The 18,739-nt window shown below is 38.8% G+C and overlaps 1 protein-coding gene and 1 long non-coding RNA gene across 3 annotated transcripts in view; one reads left to right on the top strand and one right to left on the bottom strand.

Moving 5' to 3' along the window:
* Positions 1-13: 13 nt before the first annotated feature.
* Positions 14-18,739, bottom strand: part of SPIDR (scaffold protein involved in DNA repair) — a 195,854-nt gene continuing 177,128 nt past the window's right edge. For both annotated transcript variants that reach the window (XM_039549214.1, XM_039549215.1), the window contains 9 exons: positions 18,187-18,274; positions 15,651-15,794; positions 15,497-15,556; positions 12,129-12,327; positions 10,950-11,102; positions 5,481-5,574; positions 3,577-3,691; positions 3,035-3,088; positions 14-654 (listed from right to left, as the gene is read on the bottom strand). In XM_039549214.1, the coding sequence (XP_039405148.1) occupies positions 520-654; positions 3,035-3,088; positions 3,577-3,691; positions 5,481-5,574; positions 10,950-11,102; positions 12,129-12,327; positions 15,497-15,556; positions 15,651-15,794; positions 18,187-18,274 (1,042 nt within the window). In that variant the 3' untranslated portion in view covers positions 14-519. The remainder of the gene's footprint in view (positions 655-3,034; positions 3,089-3,576; positions 3,692-5,480; positions 5,575-10,949; positions 11,103-12,128; positions 12,328-15,496; positions 15,557-15,650; positions 15,795-18,186; positions 18,275-18,739) is intronic.
* Positions 546-5,456, top strand: LOC120409700. Its single transcript, XR_005601461.1, has 3 exons — positions 546-673; positions 1,496-1,585; positions 5,373-5,456. It is a non-coding gene; the product is annotated as an uncharacterized LOC120409700 (long non-coding RNA).

Genomic DNA, 18,739 nt, shown 5'->3' with positions numbered 1-18,739 from the left:
ACTTTATATGTGGTTGACTTCAAAATATAAGCTTTATTCAAGTCTCTGTCTTTATAACAACTGTTGCAAGGTGATAACAACTCAGAATTCGCACATCACACAGGTCTGGAATCCACTGATAAAACTCAGCTTAAACCAACATTCGCTGCCCACAGCAAGGTATTTATTTCAAAAATATCAGTAAAGTATTTTCCATTGACATGTAATAAATACAGTATTTTTTAAAAAAAATTCACAACCATTCAAAATTCAAAACTTCCAGAACAAGATGTTTTACATTACATAACAGCAAACACGACAAAGAACTGTATTCTTAAGATTCTGCACTGATCAGAAAGAGTTCAGAAAGTTGAACAATATATGGATATTTTTTCAGTGTTAGCACAATGTGCTTTATAAATCACAGTTTTAATAAACTATCTTAATGCTTATCACACTTGCATTATACATTATCTGTGGCACTGGTTAACAGATAATCACATTACAAAGTCCACAGATGCTATAATAGCTGACTAGAGTTCAACTCTGTCTTGCTGCAGCTTCCAGAAGAACAATTTCCTCCAGTGCAACACAGTTGGGATGACTGGTTACAGAGTGGACATAGCAGTTCAATAACCCCACCTCCTTTCCCAGCACGCTCTGCATCTCGTAGGTCTGCAGGAATAAAAGCATGGTAAGTAAAACAAACAGTGCTGGACGTTCTGTTCTAGGCAGCGTTCAGCTGGGAAGATGCAGCATGCAAGATCCTCTTCCAACAGACAATTTTTTTAAGGACTCGAAAAGTGCATTAGAACTAATGGAAAGAATGAATACATTAGATTTTCAATAATTAGATCACACTCTTGCCTAAATTGCTGCTTCTCTAACAGGCTTTAAAAATGAGCTGTTTAAAAACCAAAAATGTTCCTGTGACTTTAAACTCAGTTTTGCTGAAGCAGAACCTACACATGCTCCCTTTATCTGCCTTTCTGATACTTGCAGGACTTCACATGTGCTGGCAATGCATATATCCATACTATATATTGATTAGCTGTGCTCACTGATCCACTAAAGGAAAAAACATTTTGTAACCCTTCTTACTCTCCTCCCTCTCCCCCTTTTAACTTTTTGTTGTTCATGCATTACCATCACCAGCACCTACACAGTCCCTCCTGTTTAATGATCTGACTGGCATTTCACCTGTGAGTTGTGCCTGAGCAAATTTGTAGAGGCTGTATTCTGCGTGGAGAAGAGGGATGCAAGGCTGGCATGGCTTCACTAAGATGAGACAGCACATTAACACAAGAACAGGTAACACTCACAGCTGATATTTCACTTGTGAGGGTATCTCAGACGGCAGGTTCACATCCATTCTTTCCTTTATGGGCCTTGCCTGTGACCAGCCTCTGGCTGTGCCCCTGCCTTCATCTGTGCTGTGCTTCTGTACAGGTATGTGATACCCATGGCTTTGCCTGGTTCAAGGTATAAACAACCTTTCTCCTTTTTATTTTCCTAGATTATTTTTACCCCAGACCGGTTCTGCAGTCCAGTTCACCGTGCAGCTGCACAAACAACTCTACTGGTGTTACAGAAGGGCTGCCACAAGGTGAGGAACAAGTGGCCAGCGCTGGTGACAGCTAAAACCAACCTCCCTGTCAAAAGAACTGATTACAAAGCTACACCCTTAGAAACTTTAGCAGCACTGGCAACAAAATGCCACCTCAAGTACTATTTCTTGTGACTAATCTTTATCCCTGTGTTTCAGTAAGGGAAGAAAAAAATCTGAGTTGCCAGACTTCTAAATACTGGCATTACACACATTGAAACATGAACAAGAGGTTGTTTGAATTCTAATAACTCAAAAAAGAACTATGTTTTGCCAGACACATCTTGCAAAACTCAGCAAGACTTAACTGCTATTAAAGGAGCAAACACATTTTGGAAATTTCTTGTATCTCTTTGCTTAAATGAAATATACACCCTCCAGCATAAAAAAAAAAAAAAATTCAGAGTAACTTTCCACTTTAAATATTTTCCACAAATCCCACTAAAACCATGGAGCATGTAATAGGAAAATGCTGGAAAACTTGTAAGACAGGGAGAGCAAACTGACCCTAATGCATATCACCTAACTGAAGGTATTTAACTCAGATGATTAAACAAGACAACAAACCGACCTTTACTCCCTTCCACGTGCAAGGGAGAGGGAAAATCTTGGAATGCTAGCTGGACTTAATGACTCTCTGAAGGTGCTGCTCCTTTGCTGCTGCCCATCCAGCAGCCAATGCCAGCCAGGCACCTACCAGGTGCCTCCCTCACCCACAATAAATCTGGGTCACTGTGCCAAGTGTCAGGGTTCTTCTGATATCTCAGATTAAAGGAATAATCATGATTACATAAAGTGTACTTTAGCCCATGGATCTCCACAGCTTACGTGTGGTTCATTCATACAATTATAAAGTAACATCTTGCACGCATTTTGCAAATTCTTCTACTGCTTCCACCTGCCTGTACTTTCAGTGTTGTGCTGTTACAAAGTGGTTGTGGTTTATAAGATTTAGAAGACCAGACCCAAAAGGTGGGATGCTTGGAGGGTATCTTTTCTGTCTTTGGATGCTCAGCCAGAGAACAGAGTAAAGTCCAGCACTGCCCATGGCAGCTCTGAGTGCCTGGACACGGTGCTGTTTGCAGGTAGCTCTGCAGATCCACAGCTGAGCTGAAGCCACGCAGCCCATCTGCAGCATCCCCCTTCTGAAAAGGAGAGTGTGAGTCTGATGAGATGGAGGGCAGCCATCTGGAAGGTGGGATTGCCAAAGGGCACAGCCCACTCAAATCACAGGCTGGACATGGGAAAAAAAATCATTTCACTTGTAGTGAAATCTCCTATCACTCCTAGTGCAGTTCTGAACTGCCTGGAAAGTCAGAATCTCCATCACTGAAGATTTTCAAGACCCTGCCAACAAAGGTCATGGCTGACCTGCCAACATATTGGTACTCTGCCTTTACATTAAGTTCTGTAGTTTAACTTTCTTTGGACAGCATTCATTATACCTACCCCATCCTCACTGGCAGAGGACATCAGGAGAGAAGAGATTGTCCTTTGCAACAGCTGGAATGAGAAAATTCACAGGTTTTGTTCATGACAAAAATCTGAAGTGTGCAAAGACATTCTGTTTGCAGTCACATAGAATAAAGATTTATCATTTTAATATCAAAAAGTTTTGTTTCTCTGGCCAAGAAAGCAGAGGAGAGGTGACACAAAAGATGTTCAGAATGGAAGTCTAAAAACACACATTCCTTTTAGACTGTGTAGACTGAGGTTTCCCAAGGCCCAACCTAATAAATCCCTCCATGTGGGCTGTAGAACAGTTTGCAGACCTCAGGGTGAACTCAACGACTGCATTACTTGAGCAAGATCTGGGAACTGGGTTCTTAGCCCAACGAAACAAAAGTTTAGTGTTAGATTAAATTATGGGATAGTCTTACATATTTTGTCTTCTGACAGAACTGTTCATAAAAGTGTGGCATAGAGTACCTATGTGTCCACACATCTGGCCTCACTACACCTGATACACCAACGCTTCTTTCATGCCATACCTTCACTTTTACTGTACTTTGAGATCGGGATGGACAACTCAAGAAGACTTCCAGCTGCATTTTCAAAACTGGTGTTGTGACAACTTCAGAGCACTGGCTGCAATATAGCAATTGCCTGAAACACACAAATTAATGATGGAAAAAACATAGAGAAATAGACAAGCCATAAATCAAATCATTTATCAGTCATCGATCAAAAGAAATAAAACCTCAGTTAGTTTATTGTCCAAAATACATTGCTGGTAGACTTTTAGCAACAAAGCCCTGGTAGATACAGTTGATCATAGCAAATAGAGCTCTTCTGTTGGCAGTAACTCTCTTGGAGGACCTAAACTCTTCTGGCAAAAGGATCTTCCTTTTATAATTTCTGGCAGCATAGAGAGGTTGCTATTTATAGTCACCCCACTTAAGCAAATATTAATCTCATAACCTCCTAAAAGTTATGGCAAAAGAAAATTTGTAGTATAGATTTGGCTGAAGTGACTTATTGACTTAGGCCCTCATTCAGCAAACGTTCAATGTTTTCAGTGCACACTTAAGTCATGCACAAAATTAAGCTCAGCTATAAGTCCTTCTTGGAAGCACTTCTTAAATAAATATTGATAATTCATTTGTTCTCCAAATGAAGCAAAAGAGTCTTTCACAGGTGAGATACTTTTTAAATTGGACTACACTACTATGTGAACATAGACACATCCTTATCTTTCACATGACAGTATAATACAGGACACCTGGTTCTCATTTTCAGCCTTTTTCCCCCCAAAGGACAAAGCATAAAGGGCACATCTTCTCATATTTAGGAAAATATTATCTATTACAGTAAGACCAACCCAACTTCTCCTTATGCCCTTTGTAAGCTTTTTCACTAGAAAGAACACCTTCCTTCCTTCCTTCCTTCCTTCCTTCCTTCCTTCCTTCCTTCCTTCCTTCCTTCCTTCCTTCCTTCCTTCCTTCCTTCCTTCCTTCCTTCCTTCCTTCCTTCCTTCCTTCCTTCCTTCCTTCCTTCCTTCCTTCCTTCCTTCCTTCCTTCCTTCCTTCCTTCCTTCCTTCCTTCCTTCCTTCCTTCCTCCCTCCCTCCCTCCCTCCCTTCCTTCCTTCCTTCCTTCCTTCCTTCCTTCCTTCCTTCCTCCCTCCCTCCCTCCCTCCCTCCCTTCCTCCCTCCCTTCCTCCCTCCCTTCCTTCCCCCCTGCCTTCCCCTCCTTCCCCTCCTTCCCCTCCTTTCCTTCCTTCCTCTGACTACTCTTATCCCTTGGGCTTTTATTCCATCAGGTATCTCACACTGCAAGCACAAGCTGGCTAGGCAGCTGCAGGGGAGGCTTTCCAAAAGTATGTCAGTGTGACACAGGTTCAGCATTTCAGGTGGCAACAGGTCCTGTAGGATCAGTCTTCACATTCAGGACAGACATACTGTGAGAATTATTCAACATTCTTTTTAGAAAGGTGACTAATTTAATAGGTCTGAAGTGTAACTCTTTCATACTTAGACAAATTGTAGCAGACACCACAGTCCAGTACAGAAATGAGGTGAATTGGGGGTACACAGATTAACAAGGCAAGACACACAAACACATGTACCTACTTTAAAGGAACTTAAAATTAGACCTGTGGCTTATATATTTATGAAAAGTAATACTATAATGCAGTGGGCTATGAAATCTTTATAAGCAAGACTGGTTTAAAAAAAAGTAATAACTGCAAAATCAAACCATTTCATATCTACTTGTATCTTTCTTAATAAATTAATGTAACCTTGCAGGTTTTATCAGTTCATCAGCAATAAAAATACTACGTCTTAGTTCTAGGAAGGAGCAAAGTGCAGCCTGTGCCTGCAGGAACCATTGCATCACCTGTTATGGCTACATCTACCAAACACCTGGAGTGCTCTGGAGCATGCTGACTCTCACCTGTCCTGGGGACACAGTTCCAACTTTCCATTGCCACATCTGTCGCATGTAGGCCAGGAGAAAGCAGTGCTCTCGTTAACTCCTACAACAGTACCTGCAGAACATGGAATTCTTAAAAAATGCTAATGTTAACCCAGCAAACACAGTCACTCTTGGCTTCACAGCAGGTTTGAGCCTTTCTGACCCACAGCTTAAGACTTGTCAGAGCAAGATTCAGCTCTTCCAACAATCTCATTCCCTTTCTCCTTCGTCCCTCCAACATGGGATGAAAGTACAGCAGTTTTACATTCTAAAAATACCAAAAGGTAGATAATTGACAATTAACTTTCCAAACAGGCTTGGTTCTTTTGGTTTGGATTTTATTGCTTTTCTGATTTGTTTTTGCTTGTTTGCTTTCTTTCTGGTCCTCTGATGCTTTTTTGGCAGTAAAAAGCTATAAAAATCATCAGATCAAATAGCTTGATATTGATATTTAGAAAATACAAACCAATAAGAAGTCTTAATCCCTTTTGAAGACAACAGTGCAGATTAAATTCCATTAACAGGGGAGTTATTCTGCATTTATACTGATTTAACAGAGATTAGACCAGGCTCACAGTCTTAAGTGTGTGCATAAGAAGGGAATGCCAAAGATACTTTGGACTAATAAAAAGGGCCTCGCTAGTTTTGGCAAGAAAAAATATATTCAGAATTTTATGAGAAGCCAATAAAGAGTGTATTATATTTTATGGTAACAATATGCTGAAATTATGAGCATTATTTATAGAGAAAAATATTCACCTGTAAGAATGAAATTACACTAAAATAAAACCGCATTAGTACAACAGAACTACAGACTAAAAAATCCAGCTTCAGTTGAGCAAGAATCTCACAGTTCTATACCACATTCAATAGAAGAAAGCCTTGGAGACTATGGAGCATTTACAGTGTCTGGACTGTGAGACAGTGTGCTAATCCCTTGTTTTTCTGGCTCTCCTGGGGCAAGGAGGGAGCTACACCTAAACAACAAAACTGTAATTTTCTTTGGGAATTCAAAGGACACTGAATCTGAAGATCTGGGAAGTTGTTTCTCAAATACAACATTTATGACTCAATTTCTAAGCATACAACAAAACAGTAAGCACTTCACTGACAGAATAAACAATTCTACTTAACCACTTGGACTCTTAGAGGAATAATTTTGATTCTTCAGTGTTTGTGATAAACTGAGAGTTTCCATGGGTATGTTTCTCCTTAATTATGTGAATGCTTAATGGAGTTAAATCCAGTTGGTGGCCAGTCACCAGTGGTGTTCCCTAAGGCTCAGTATTGGGGCCAGTCCTGTTTAATAGCTTTATCAATAATCTGGATTGAGTTCACCCTCAGTTTGCAGATGACACCAAATTGGGTGGAAGTGTTGGTCTGCTGGAGGGCAGGAAGGCTCTGCAGAGGGATCTGGACAGGCTGGATCAGTGGGCTGAGGCCAGTGATAGGAGGTTCAACAAGGCCACGTGCCAGGTCCTGCACCGGGGTCACAACAACCCCAGGCAGCACCACAGGCTGGGGAAGAGTGGCTGGAAAGTGACCCAATGGAAAAGGACCTGAGGACGCTGGTTGACAGTGGCTGAACATGAGCAGGTGTGTGCCCAGGTGGCCAAAAAGGCCAATGGCATCCTGGCCTGTATCAGCAGTAGTGTGGCCAGCAGGACAAAGAAAGGAATCATCCCCCTGTACTCAGCACTGGTGGGGCCACATCTTGAGGGCTGTGCCCAGTTCTGGGCCCCTCACTCCAGTAAAGACATTGAGGTGCTGCAGCAGGCCCAGAGAAGAGCAATGGAGCTGATGAAGGGGAGCTGGGTTCTTCAGCCTGGAAAAAAGGAGGCTCAGACTTTCTTGCTCTCTACAACTGCCTGAAAGGAGTTTGTAACCATGCAGGGGTCAACCTCTTCTCCCAGGTAACAAGTGACAGGATGAGAGGAAATGGCCTAAAGTCATGCCAAGAGAGGTTTAGATTGGATATTAGAAAGAATTTCTTCACTGAAAGGGTGGTCAAGCATTGGAACAGCTGCCCAGGGAGTGGGCACAGAAGGAGTCCCCAATCCTGGAGGTATTTAAAAGATGTGCAGATGTGGCACTTGGGGACATGGTTTAGTGGTGGACTTGGCAGTGCTGGATTAACAGACTCGATGGCCTTAAAGATCCTTTCCAACCTAAATGATTCTATGATTCTTGTTTATCAAAAAGCTACCAATTAGCTTGCTGAGTGTGCTTTCTTCTTCATTAAAAAATAATTTAAAAACCAAAACAAATCCCCCTTCTCTCTAAGACTTTTCACTTTCTCCCAGTTGTGTGCCATATTCCAACTGCAAGATGCCAGTGCCCGAGTAATGAAAGTCCATTTGAAGAAAATCAATCAGGATCATATGGATGAGATTATGTCCAGCCAAGAAGATAATTTTGATGACAATGTAGAGTTCCCTTGAGAAAACCACCAGACATCACTGAAGTCAGAACAACTCAAAGTCAGAACAGGTGTAATAATCTAGTGACAGTCTTGTGCACCCCATACACAAAGTGATTTCTCGAGCTGCTGAACTGCTGCACATCTTTTTCAAGACTCTAGATTTTGCTTGACATGCAAAAACCTTTTGGATATTGACCCAAGATCCTTCTTTTAAATGAAAATGATCATAGCCAAGATTTGATTTTTACCTCTAGTCTATTTTTAAGGGTTGTGGCTGGTGTCATTAAGAAGAGATTGACAATAGGACAACACCTGGAAAAACATGTCTCCCATGTGGAATGCAAAGGAACACTCCAGCTGAAACATTAAAAAACAGAGGTGTTGTTTTGGACTTTTTTCCCCTGGTCAGTTACCCTGATTAATGGGACACAAAAGGCAAAAATTCAATCAAAAAAGGAAACCTAGGTAAACTGACTGAACCCATTTTAGTCCCACTATTAAGCAGAACACTGAAAAAACCCCACACCCAAGTAAAGGCTTAAATATGAAAACATCCAACATCAGAATTCAATCACCGTTGGTGAGTCATATACTAAGCAAATATCATTAATCAAGTAATATTCCCACGTATCATGTGGTATAGACTAAGTAGAATTTGCTCAAAGCATGATTAAGAGGAAAAACAGTTCTGTGCCATATGAGCTGCCAACATTTCAGTCATCCTGACTGCTACTATAGAGCAAAAAGAGGTTAGGAATTACCTTGAAATGCATAGTGATAACAAAACAAATCTATTAACCCTAAGATCACAGGTGAAAACCACAGATTCATCTTGCAATGAAGAATAAACTTTTCATTAGAAAGCAATCACAGGTTTTCACTCATCTGTTGAAGAGCAACACACTCCATTATCCCAGAGCTGGTACAACTGGACATCCCCGAAACAAGGATTTCTGACAAACTCATTGCATCTGCTTGGACTGGAACACTGTCTACTTTGATAGGGAAGGAACCTCTGAAGAACATCCAGTCCAGAGTTGTACCAAGTTGTTCAGGGCTCAGCTTTAAGGAGGAGCTTGGACCGGAGGAATTTCAGAGGTTCCTTCCAAAGGAGCAGGAAAGCACCTGCTCTTGAAGAAGGAGTAGAGAAAGTCTTTGCAGCCTCTGTGTTAGGTGGGAGGATGCCAATGTGCAACATACATAGGTGAGCAAAAGTACAGGAAGTGAAAGGATGCACAAAGAAAAAAGAATGAATGAGGTAATACTGCTTCCCAGTGAAAGCCAGACTAACAACTCTCTGACTTAGGAGATAAGAGACAGTGACTGAACTTTAAAGATGTTACATCTCCCTCCATGCGTTACTCCACCAAAACTATATTCTCCCACCAACAAAGTAGGGTCAATGCTATTAGTTTCATTACTTCAGCAGAAAGATGTAGGCACTAACTAACTGAAATTTAAAACAGTGAATATATCTCTTGAATGCTATTAAATTATTTCAGTACACACCAAAGTGAGAGTTGTCATACATGTATTGCAGCAGCATAGGTATAAAGAAAATATTTTATATTCTATGTTGGTATTCAGGTATGGGAACATAGTGATAACAGCCACCCAGAACAAATTCCAGATTAAACAAGACAAGGTTGTAGGATTAATTTCTTTTTGTCATTCTTCTTTCTGTAATACAGGACAGGCAAAGCATGACATCTCCCATGTGTGTAAAGTAAGTACTTGTTTACACAACAGATCAGAAAGGTGTACTTTCTTTGCTCTGCTGGAAGAAAGGACAGAGAAATATTTCCTTTATCCTACTATGCACACTGTCAACAAGAAAAAAAAGACAGGCACTTCTCATAAAATTAACAGCAGAGAAGTGACAATCCTTAGCATAACTACTGGAGAGGTTAAAAAAAAAAGTCAAAAAGTATTTCACACCCAGTGACAGAAATATCTTTCAAGTAGATGTATCAATGCAAGATGTCCATAACAACCAAGGTTTGAGTGAAGTGCCTCTAGTTGTGCTTGGTTTTCATTATGCACTGTTCAACATTTGTCACTGCAAGGTGCTCAGTAATCAATCACAGAGGCATTGCTAAGTTGTGGCTCTACCATAGCAGCAGGTATGTCTAGTAAAGGCTTTGCTTGGTTTCAAACTGTCTTCCCAGTCCATCATATTATAGCTGAAGAATTAATCTGAAAACCATTATTTGTTGTAATTTTAAAGTCAATTTCAAATGCTCCAGTGAATACTCGAAGGTGTAAATGCAAAACTGTATCAAGAATTTTCTACAAGGGCTACTGGAATAATAGGAGTTAATTTAAGGAAGGAAATAGCCTTTAAGAGTTGTTGGGCTTTTAAGGACTTTTTCCTACAGGCACTGTACAACTGGAGGTTTAAGAAGCTGTCTGGACAAAGCATTAGAAAATACACAGTAGAAAATGTTTCTGCATGATTTGGAAACACTAGAAAATATGTAGTAAGAAATGTTTCTGCATGGTTAGTGGTAAGACCAAGATATTAGACAAAGCTATGATCCAAAGTGGTTGGTGAGCAAATACTGGCCACATTATGCTAATTTACTATGGTAAAATAATAAATTCTCCTACTGCAGCAAAGCTCCAGGGAAATCAGTCACTAACCCCTACCACTCAAGATCTGGGTAACATATCTTATCCATCTGCCTAAAAAATATTGGTATAACTCACTGTTGCCAACATCAACAAGGCTGGTGTGAACAGAAGGCTCCTGAAAGAAGACAGTGAAGGAAGGAATACAATGAAACAGACTGTGCACTAAACATTTATTCTGGGGTATGAGTGAGTGGGAGCAGAGCTTGGCCAGCAAAAGGCAAACAGAGCCCACAAAGAAGCATACAATTTTAAATATCCTAAGGAACCACAGCAAAGCCATGCTTTTTTTTATCTCTCCACGCTGTTTGTGCAAGAAATCAATACAAAGACACAAAAGACTAAAATGAGGACAAATAATTAACCGCATTCATTTCAGGCAAGGCCATACAAACCTCTCAGAGCACAAATGGAGTTGGCCTCTGTTGTAGAATCCAGCTCATCGAGTCTGACAGGGCCAGTCAGCTTACTGAGGTCAGCACCAGCAGCCAAGCACAAAAGAGGCTTTTGTAACAAGAGAACAGTACGTTCAACACAAATAATCCTACCTGCCAAAAAAGACATTTCAACTCAGTACAGTAACAAGGAAAAAGGTGACCACGTTAATTGTCACGGCCAATAAAGACAACAATCTCTGCCAGCTACCAAACAGATGAATAGACTGCATCAGGTTTTCTCAATGACAAAATATTTTGCTTTCAGCGATATATGCACCATGTTCTTGTTATACTTTTCGAGTCTTGGTTAGAGAAAGAAATCAGAATTTGAAAAAAACGAAATTTAAAAATTTGAACACGGTAGAAGAGAGTCTGATGCCACCCAGACTGTATCACATCTCGCTCTCTGCAAACAGGTTACAGTCTTTTCCTTGGTAATAAGCTTGGGCACCCCTTCAGGTGGTCCTACTTTGCTTCAAAGATTACAAAGAGTAGGTGCATGCGATGCTTTATTCTCCAGAGCAGAGATTTTTGCTTCAAGACACATAGCCTTTTGCATAGCTTGATACTTCCAGTTCACTTACATTTTGGCAGTGACTGAAGGCATGAGATGTGAACCGCCCCTGCAGTCACCATACAGAACTAAGCTTGAACCTCAAAAAAAAGTGACTAAAAATGAAAGTAAAGTGAACAACCATAATTTCATGATCTGTATGTGAGCGAAGGTTCACAGCTAAGATGGGTTTAGGAGAGCTTGAAAAATTTCTCTAAGGACATTCAAGTTTCTTGATATTTTTGAGCCTTCTGTCAACTCACAAATTTGATTGACACTGGTCATCAAATTCGACAGTCATCAGAGAAGACTTGACAGTAGTATTGGTGGACATACAACAACAGCACTGAATTTCTCATTGGCTTTGGAGATCAAGCCAAAAATATAGAAAAAAGGAAACCTATAGAATATAGAAACAGGAAAGCTCTAACTAGAACCCCTTTCAAACTTCTCATCCCAAACCTGCAAAGTCTCATCTTCATCTGATAATGAAAGTCTCCAGAGGTCACATGTTGGGGTGTCAGAGATAAAGGGTGCTATTTCTCTGGGACTCCAACAGCTTCAAAACCACGTGCAAAGCTTACCATTTCCCCACAGAGCATCCTTGAAGAAGACAAGTCGTGAGCCAGCACTGAGGGCTTCTCTGATTTCCATACTGAGAACACACGATGCAGTGACTGACACAGCAACAACTCTTGGAATCCCATGAACCACATTTTGCAGTGTGGAGTCAGTCACAAACAACAAAATATCTCTTTGGTCTATAGGAACATTGTGTTTTGTCTATGATTAGAAAAAAACCAAAGATACAAAATTGGAATGCTACTGGTAATTTTTTTAGTAGAAGGAAAGACTAAACATCTTCATATTTAAATAACTCATAGAACTGACAGAAATTATTACATTTAGGGCTTGTACAGGATAATGAGTCAAAGCTTTACTAGAATTTTTTGGTATTCCTTATTTCAGATACAAACCTTAAAATCTCTACCTTAAATTAACTTTTCGAGGTTGACTCTCTGGACTCTTGGCTTTACCTCAATCAATCATCACACTTTATCATAATTTTCATGGACTGTGCATGGGATTTGAAAATATATTTTCTAAAAAATATGTATTATATTGTACATATGGTATGTATAAAAAGTTACTTGGATGGTTTTTTTAAGACTTACATAATTTTTGTCTTAAAAAAAATAAGGAAAGAGCATTTCTACTACTAATATTATTCCTCTGTGGGCACATTTTCTAGACACTATTATCAGATTCCCAAGCATAACCAAGTTGCAAAGTGGAGCTTTTTCTTTCAGCTGAACAAATATCCCTAAATATTCCAATGATGCATAAAGTTAAGGAAGTAGGTAACTCCTAAGTAAGAGACATATGAATCTGCAGTGACAGTGTAAATTTTCTGCCCCAGACAGGTACATATCAAAGCATATTTCATATGCACCAGTGCAACAAACGTGCAAATTTTAGGATTCTGATATTTTAAAATATCTAAGATTAAATTATGTCATTAATTTAAAATGGTTTTGTTACTCTTTTTAATTAGTCTGCTGATCAAAAATGAATGCTTAAAACATTTAACTGAAAATTAAATACTGCAAGACTGGAAAGACGCTTAGAATTTTATTCTCAAAGCTCCATGTCTTTAGCAGAAGGTAACAAAACCCTCAAAATTTTGTCTTTGGTTGAATTCTAACCTTGAAACCATCAGCCACACTAAACATAGCTCCCAGCTCTTAGAGCAAATGAGGTAATTGCAAATAGTAACTGGAAAAATTCACAGCTCAGATATCACAGTTATGCCTTAATACAGCATATGCTGCCTATTGCACCCATGTTGTTTTGGCTAGTAACTACATACATTTGGGCACCTCCTCTGCATAGATAACATTAGGACAGCTTCAAAGAAAGAATTTTTACATCTGTCCCTTGAGAATTACTAAGACATTAAAAGCTGGCTTTCAGAAAAATCATCCAAAAAGTAAATAATAATAACAGCAAAAATCCCAAGTCACTATAAAATCATCATCTTACTATGTGTGACAATTTGTTCTGAACAGAGAGGACACAACAGACAAATAGCAGCAGGATTGAGTTACAAGGAAGGACAGCTCCTTAACCACAGATGGAATATATTTCCTCATATTCCTTCTGAACCACAGTTCGGATTCAGAGTAATAATAAAAGCGTATTTCCATTCTTCCTTCACACAAATTAAGTCATTAATTTAAGTACTTAATACTATAGCTAGAGAGAGTAAATACTAGTTTTTAAACTACATCTGAACTAGCTCATGTAGCAGATTATTTAATAATAAATCTGCAAAACAAACCAAATTATTGTCCCTTCCTCACTTACTATAACTTGGTGATTTTGCTTGTGAAGGGTACATACTCTTGGCAAAGGCAATGGCAGGATACAAGCTGCTGTTTGTGATCTTCTGGGAGGACTAGGCAAGTAATACACTAACAGCAGGTAAATACCCTTACATTCCTAAAGTAGTTATCCAGAAAGTTAAACCTAAGAAGAATATTTTCCATTGCTTTTCCATCATTACTTTCAAAAAACTTATGAGCACTCACGCTGTTCACTTATGAAAATTTAGTGCTTACAGTTCATCAAATGAATAGCCAAACAACTAATAAAACTACTAGGAGCAAGAAAAAAAATCATAGACCTTTATTTCTGCTACTCAACATTCCATTCTTCAAAATCACATCTGTTCCTGCACGCTTCATCTTTTCTCTAATTCAGTGATGAAGTGCTTTTACACAACATTACTGATAACCCACATCACAATTTCGGATGCAGGCATTCCTGAATTCAAAAATGTTTGGCTAGGATGCCCCTAGTCTGCAATTTTATTTCATTTTTCACTAGAAGAGTTTTTTTGGAAATAGGAGTTTATGCATGTACGTGTCTATCTTTCTGCTGGCACACTGAAGATCCCATCCTGCTAGCCCTAATTCCATGTTTGCAAATGCTCTGTTACATTCTCAACTAGCACGGAGAAAACACAAGAGATACCCCTCATCTCAGTAGTTAAAAGTACTCCCTGCCTAAAAATTAAATCATAACTCATTGGCTTTTGAAGCAAAAGGGCAAGACCTAAATTAAATTTATGTCTCAAACTTGTGGGAAGCATCTCCAGCTATTTTTCTGGCCGTTCTGGAATTTCTTTGTCTTTGGTTCATATGCTTTGATTCACACTTTGTTTCTTGTGGAGCTGATGGACAATTGCAAATTATTCTCTGCTAGAATTCAGTGCTGGCTTAACTAAGGATACAGTCGCCAGGAAAAAATAAATAAATCAGCAACAAAAAATTCCTTTAACTACTAAGGGAGCTAGCAACATTTTGAAAGAACATCGTAGCATCATTCAGAAACAAATAAAACATAATTGTAAGCTTTCCGGCATAGTATGGATGGCAGATGTATTTACCTAAGAGTTCCTCCCTTTTACTACTTATTGGACCATAAAAGCCAAATTTGCCTGAGGGTCTTCTATGTAAGTCAATGAAAATCTCCCACACACTTGCATGAAAAGAGCAAAACCGTATTTTTATATAACCATCATCTGTTCCATTCTATCCCCCAACAGACAACTGACTGGGAGCTTCTTGCTATGTTCCTAAGGACAGCATTTAGCTATAAATTGCGCCTCAACTCACTTCCTGCAAGCTCCTCTCTAGGGTGCAGTATTATCTCTGGTTAGACAGCAATTTACTCAGGAATAATTAGCTTTCTAGACTGAATGGCATTGAAACTGGAGATGCAGTTCGTTTTACCCACCCACAAGCATTTTAAACATGGTGATAACTCTGCCTGTACAACACTTTTAAGATAATCCTGGCAGCGGGGTTACCCCTAAACAAGATGAATGCTCTTCACATAAATATTATGCTGATTTTATGTTGAATTCATTGCTAAGTAAAAAGATTACCTGCAGCCTTCGATAGAGCACCTGGGCCCAGAAGCTACACCGCTTGTTACAACCATCCATCTGAAAATAGCACAAAAACAGGGAATGAGAAAACTGTGATACCAGAAATCCAGTGGTAAAAAGTATTTGTTATCTGATTTGTAAAGCAGATTACCCCAAGAATTTCCTTTAGACCATGAACAGCTGGTGGCTGGTACAAATTAGAAATCTGTTCTTCCTCATCCACTTCCACATGTATTTCACCAGACTGAACAGTAAGAATGTAACAGAAGCTGGGAGGAGGAAGATTAGTTGTCATCTATTAAAAAATAAGAAAAAGAAATGTGACCATAAAAAAGGCACTTTAGTTTGGCTGGTCAAGTTTTATAGTAATAGGCAAAATGAACAAAAGAATTTACATTTTAAGATGGATAGGGAAATAAAATTATATGGTTAACAACAAGGACTCTGATGTAGAAGATGAGTTAATAAACCAACATTCACAAGTTGTAAGTGAAATTAGCTTGTGTGCATCATTCTTTCCATAATCTGACATTGATCCTCATCACAAAAACAACTCATAACTTGGCACACTTGACAAACACAGTGACTGTTTCAAGGTGCTTTTTGCTGTTTTGCGTACTTTTATTACGTGGTAGGAGTGCGTCCATTAGTCTTTTTTTTTTTAACATCCATAGCTTTTCTGAGATTTGGGGACTTTTGCATGTGGGTGGGTTTTTGTGATAGTAAACAGCTGCCGAACTTTTAAAGCTGCCAAATTAAATCCAGGACAGCACAAGGAGATAATGAAGAACAGGAGTGCAAGAGCTGCAAGAACTGCTCTCTTTGTGGTATGCCAGATTTTTCTTCTCCCCTTAAAAAGTACCATGACGTAACAACTTTATCAATCACCACTTAGAGTGGTCCCAAGCTGGAAAGACTTCTCAGAAAAGAAAAGACAATGCTGGAAGATAATATTTTTGCAAATATGGTAAAATATTCTTTTAGCAATGTTTGTTGTTAATAAAACATTTAATTTAATAGAACAAACATGAATCTATTAAAGACAGTTGCCCACCCATTAAAAAGAATCTGCTTAAAGAAAAATAAGAGCAAAGGAAGCTGATACCCAAACTCTGTTTGCCTCTGACAGCATTAAAGTAGGTATTTGAATGTACATAAGGCTCAAAAGAAATCAGTTCCACAGATCTCTTCCCAACAACATTACCATCATGCTGGCAATATTATTTATGTACCTATGTATAAAACTGCTTCCATAAAACTGTGCATAAAACTATACTGTTTGTATCAAGAAAAGTGTATCTCAGTTGAAAGAACTCCACCCAGCCAAAAACGTGGAGCATCAGAATGCACGTTGTAATTCTTTGTGGAATTAATTACTATTTCAAACCCATAACAGAAGTGTAAATTACATGACTATGGAAAGTTTCCTCCATTTTTACATTGCTAATAAAAAAGAAAAAAAGAAGACATAGAAGGAGTCATAACAACACCAAACATTTAAGAGCTTTGCCTCAGCCATAGATATTTCCATTCTGTTGCCCACATTATTTTAATGCACAAACCCATCCATTCCTCCGAGACTTCCAAAATATTTAGATGAAAGGGAGAGTCAAAAAGAGCACAGCTATTTCACTGAGTTTCAGTCTTGATTTTATTTATAACTGAGCTTTTTGTTCCTCAGTATATACCCCTGGACAATGCAAAGAACACTTTACATTTTAGACAAAAGGTCCTTGGACTTTAGAAATAACTAGTAATATCCACCTTCAATATTCCCTGGTTTTGAAACTTATTTCCAGCTTTCTCTTTTTTTTTTTTCATATTGACTCCTTTGGTCTAAAACAAATTTTAATACCACCCACTTCTTCCCAAAGAACAGCCTATACAAGAACATCAAGAAAGCCCAAGCTTGGCTACCCAGAAGCTTCTCAAATGATCTTGTATTACCAAAATGACTTGACACGACAGAACTCCTTTCCAAAGGTAAAAGCTGATTGAAGTAAGATTACAGATGTGATTTTAGCTTGCAAATATATGGTAACATACTTTAAATCCATTTCTATACTTTCCCACCTCCTAAAATCACAGAAACATTCATTAACTTTTAGTAATTACTTTTGTGTACTTTAAATCCATTTCGATACTTTCCCACCTCCTAAAATCACAGAAACATTAACTTTTAGTAATTACTTTTGTGTTCATCCTTCTAACCTCTCATGAAACAAGTATCAGACAAAGTCATCCTAACTAGTAAGAGACCTGATTCCAGCAGTCACACTGTCTTCAAAGATAATCTTCAGAAAAGTGCTTTCAAACCTAAGGCTGAAAAGTGCTTTTAAAGAATGAGTTAATATCCTTGTATACAGATTTCCTTGTATATAGATTTCTCAGCAGGCTCCATGATACCTAGTACCTCTTTACTCCTGCAAGGAGAAGAGAGGAAGAATTTGTCACGGCGTCTTATCATTCTAGATCTAGAGGATTAATAAGGGGCTAATTGCATCATTTTGGAAAGATGATGCTGATCCAGAGGGCTTCAGGTTAGCCTGGAAGGTTGTCAGAATGAGTAAAACAAAACTTGGTAGGTAAAAAGGAGAGTGTTGATTCCCGAAGTAAACATGATTATACCACCACCAAAAATACTAGTTGTGAGTGAAAAAGTTCATATCTATAATAACAAAACTTACCATTTCAGAGTCTTGACTTTGTCCAGGAACTTTTAGAGGCACTACTGGAGGCCACAGACTGTCTATCAGAGTAAACAGTCCTAATGCCCTTCAAAGAGACCAATAAAATCAGGTTTAAAATGTTTTCCAGCGTTACGCATCATATTAAAAAGATTCATTAAGAAATCTAAATCTAAACCATTGCATGATTATGAAAGCAATTTAAAATCATATTTGTTTTGTGGAAGCTGGTTTTGATTTGGTCCAGTTGAATCCCCATAGTTTCTGCTGCAGGGTGGAGAGGGAGAGAAGGGATGTATCATATCCAGCAACAAGAAGACATGTTTAATCCTTTGCTACAAACAGCTTGCTACACGATAGAATTCAGGGGAACTGGGGTAAATAGTAGCTTGGGAAGGACACAGATATCAGTACAACCTCTTTTAAAAAACAGCTTTTAGCTATTTAACTATTAAAAAGTTTTGCTTCTAACATTTTAATTTCTATTTTTTTTTGGGGGGGGGGGGAGGGTGTTGTGTGTGTGTGTGTTTGCTGGGTTTTCTGTTATTGTTGA

This window comes from Corvus cornix, chromosome 2 (genome assembly GCF_000738735.6).
Source record: "Corvus cornix cornix isolate S_Up_H32 chromosome 2, ASM73873v5, whole genome shotgun sequence".
Classification (NCBI taxonomy): domain Eukaryota; kingdom Metazoa; phylum Chordata; class Aves; order Passeriformes; family Corvidae; genus Corvus; species Corvus cornix.
This window is presented reverse-complemented; position numbering and strand designations above follow the sequence as displayed.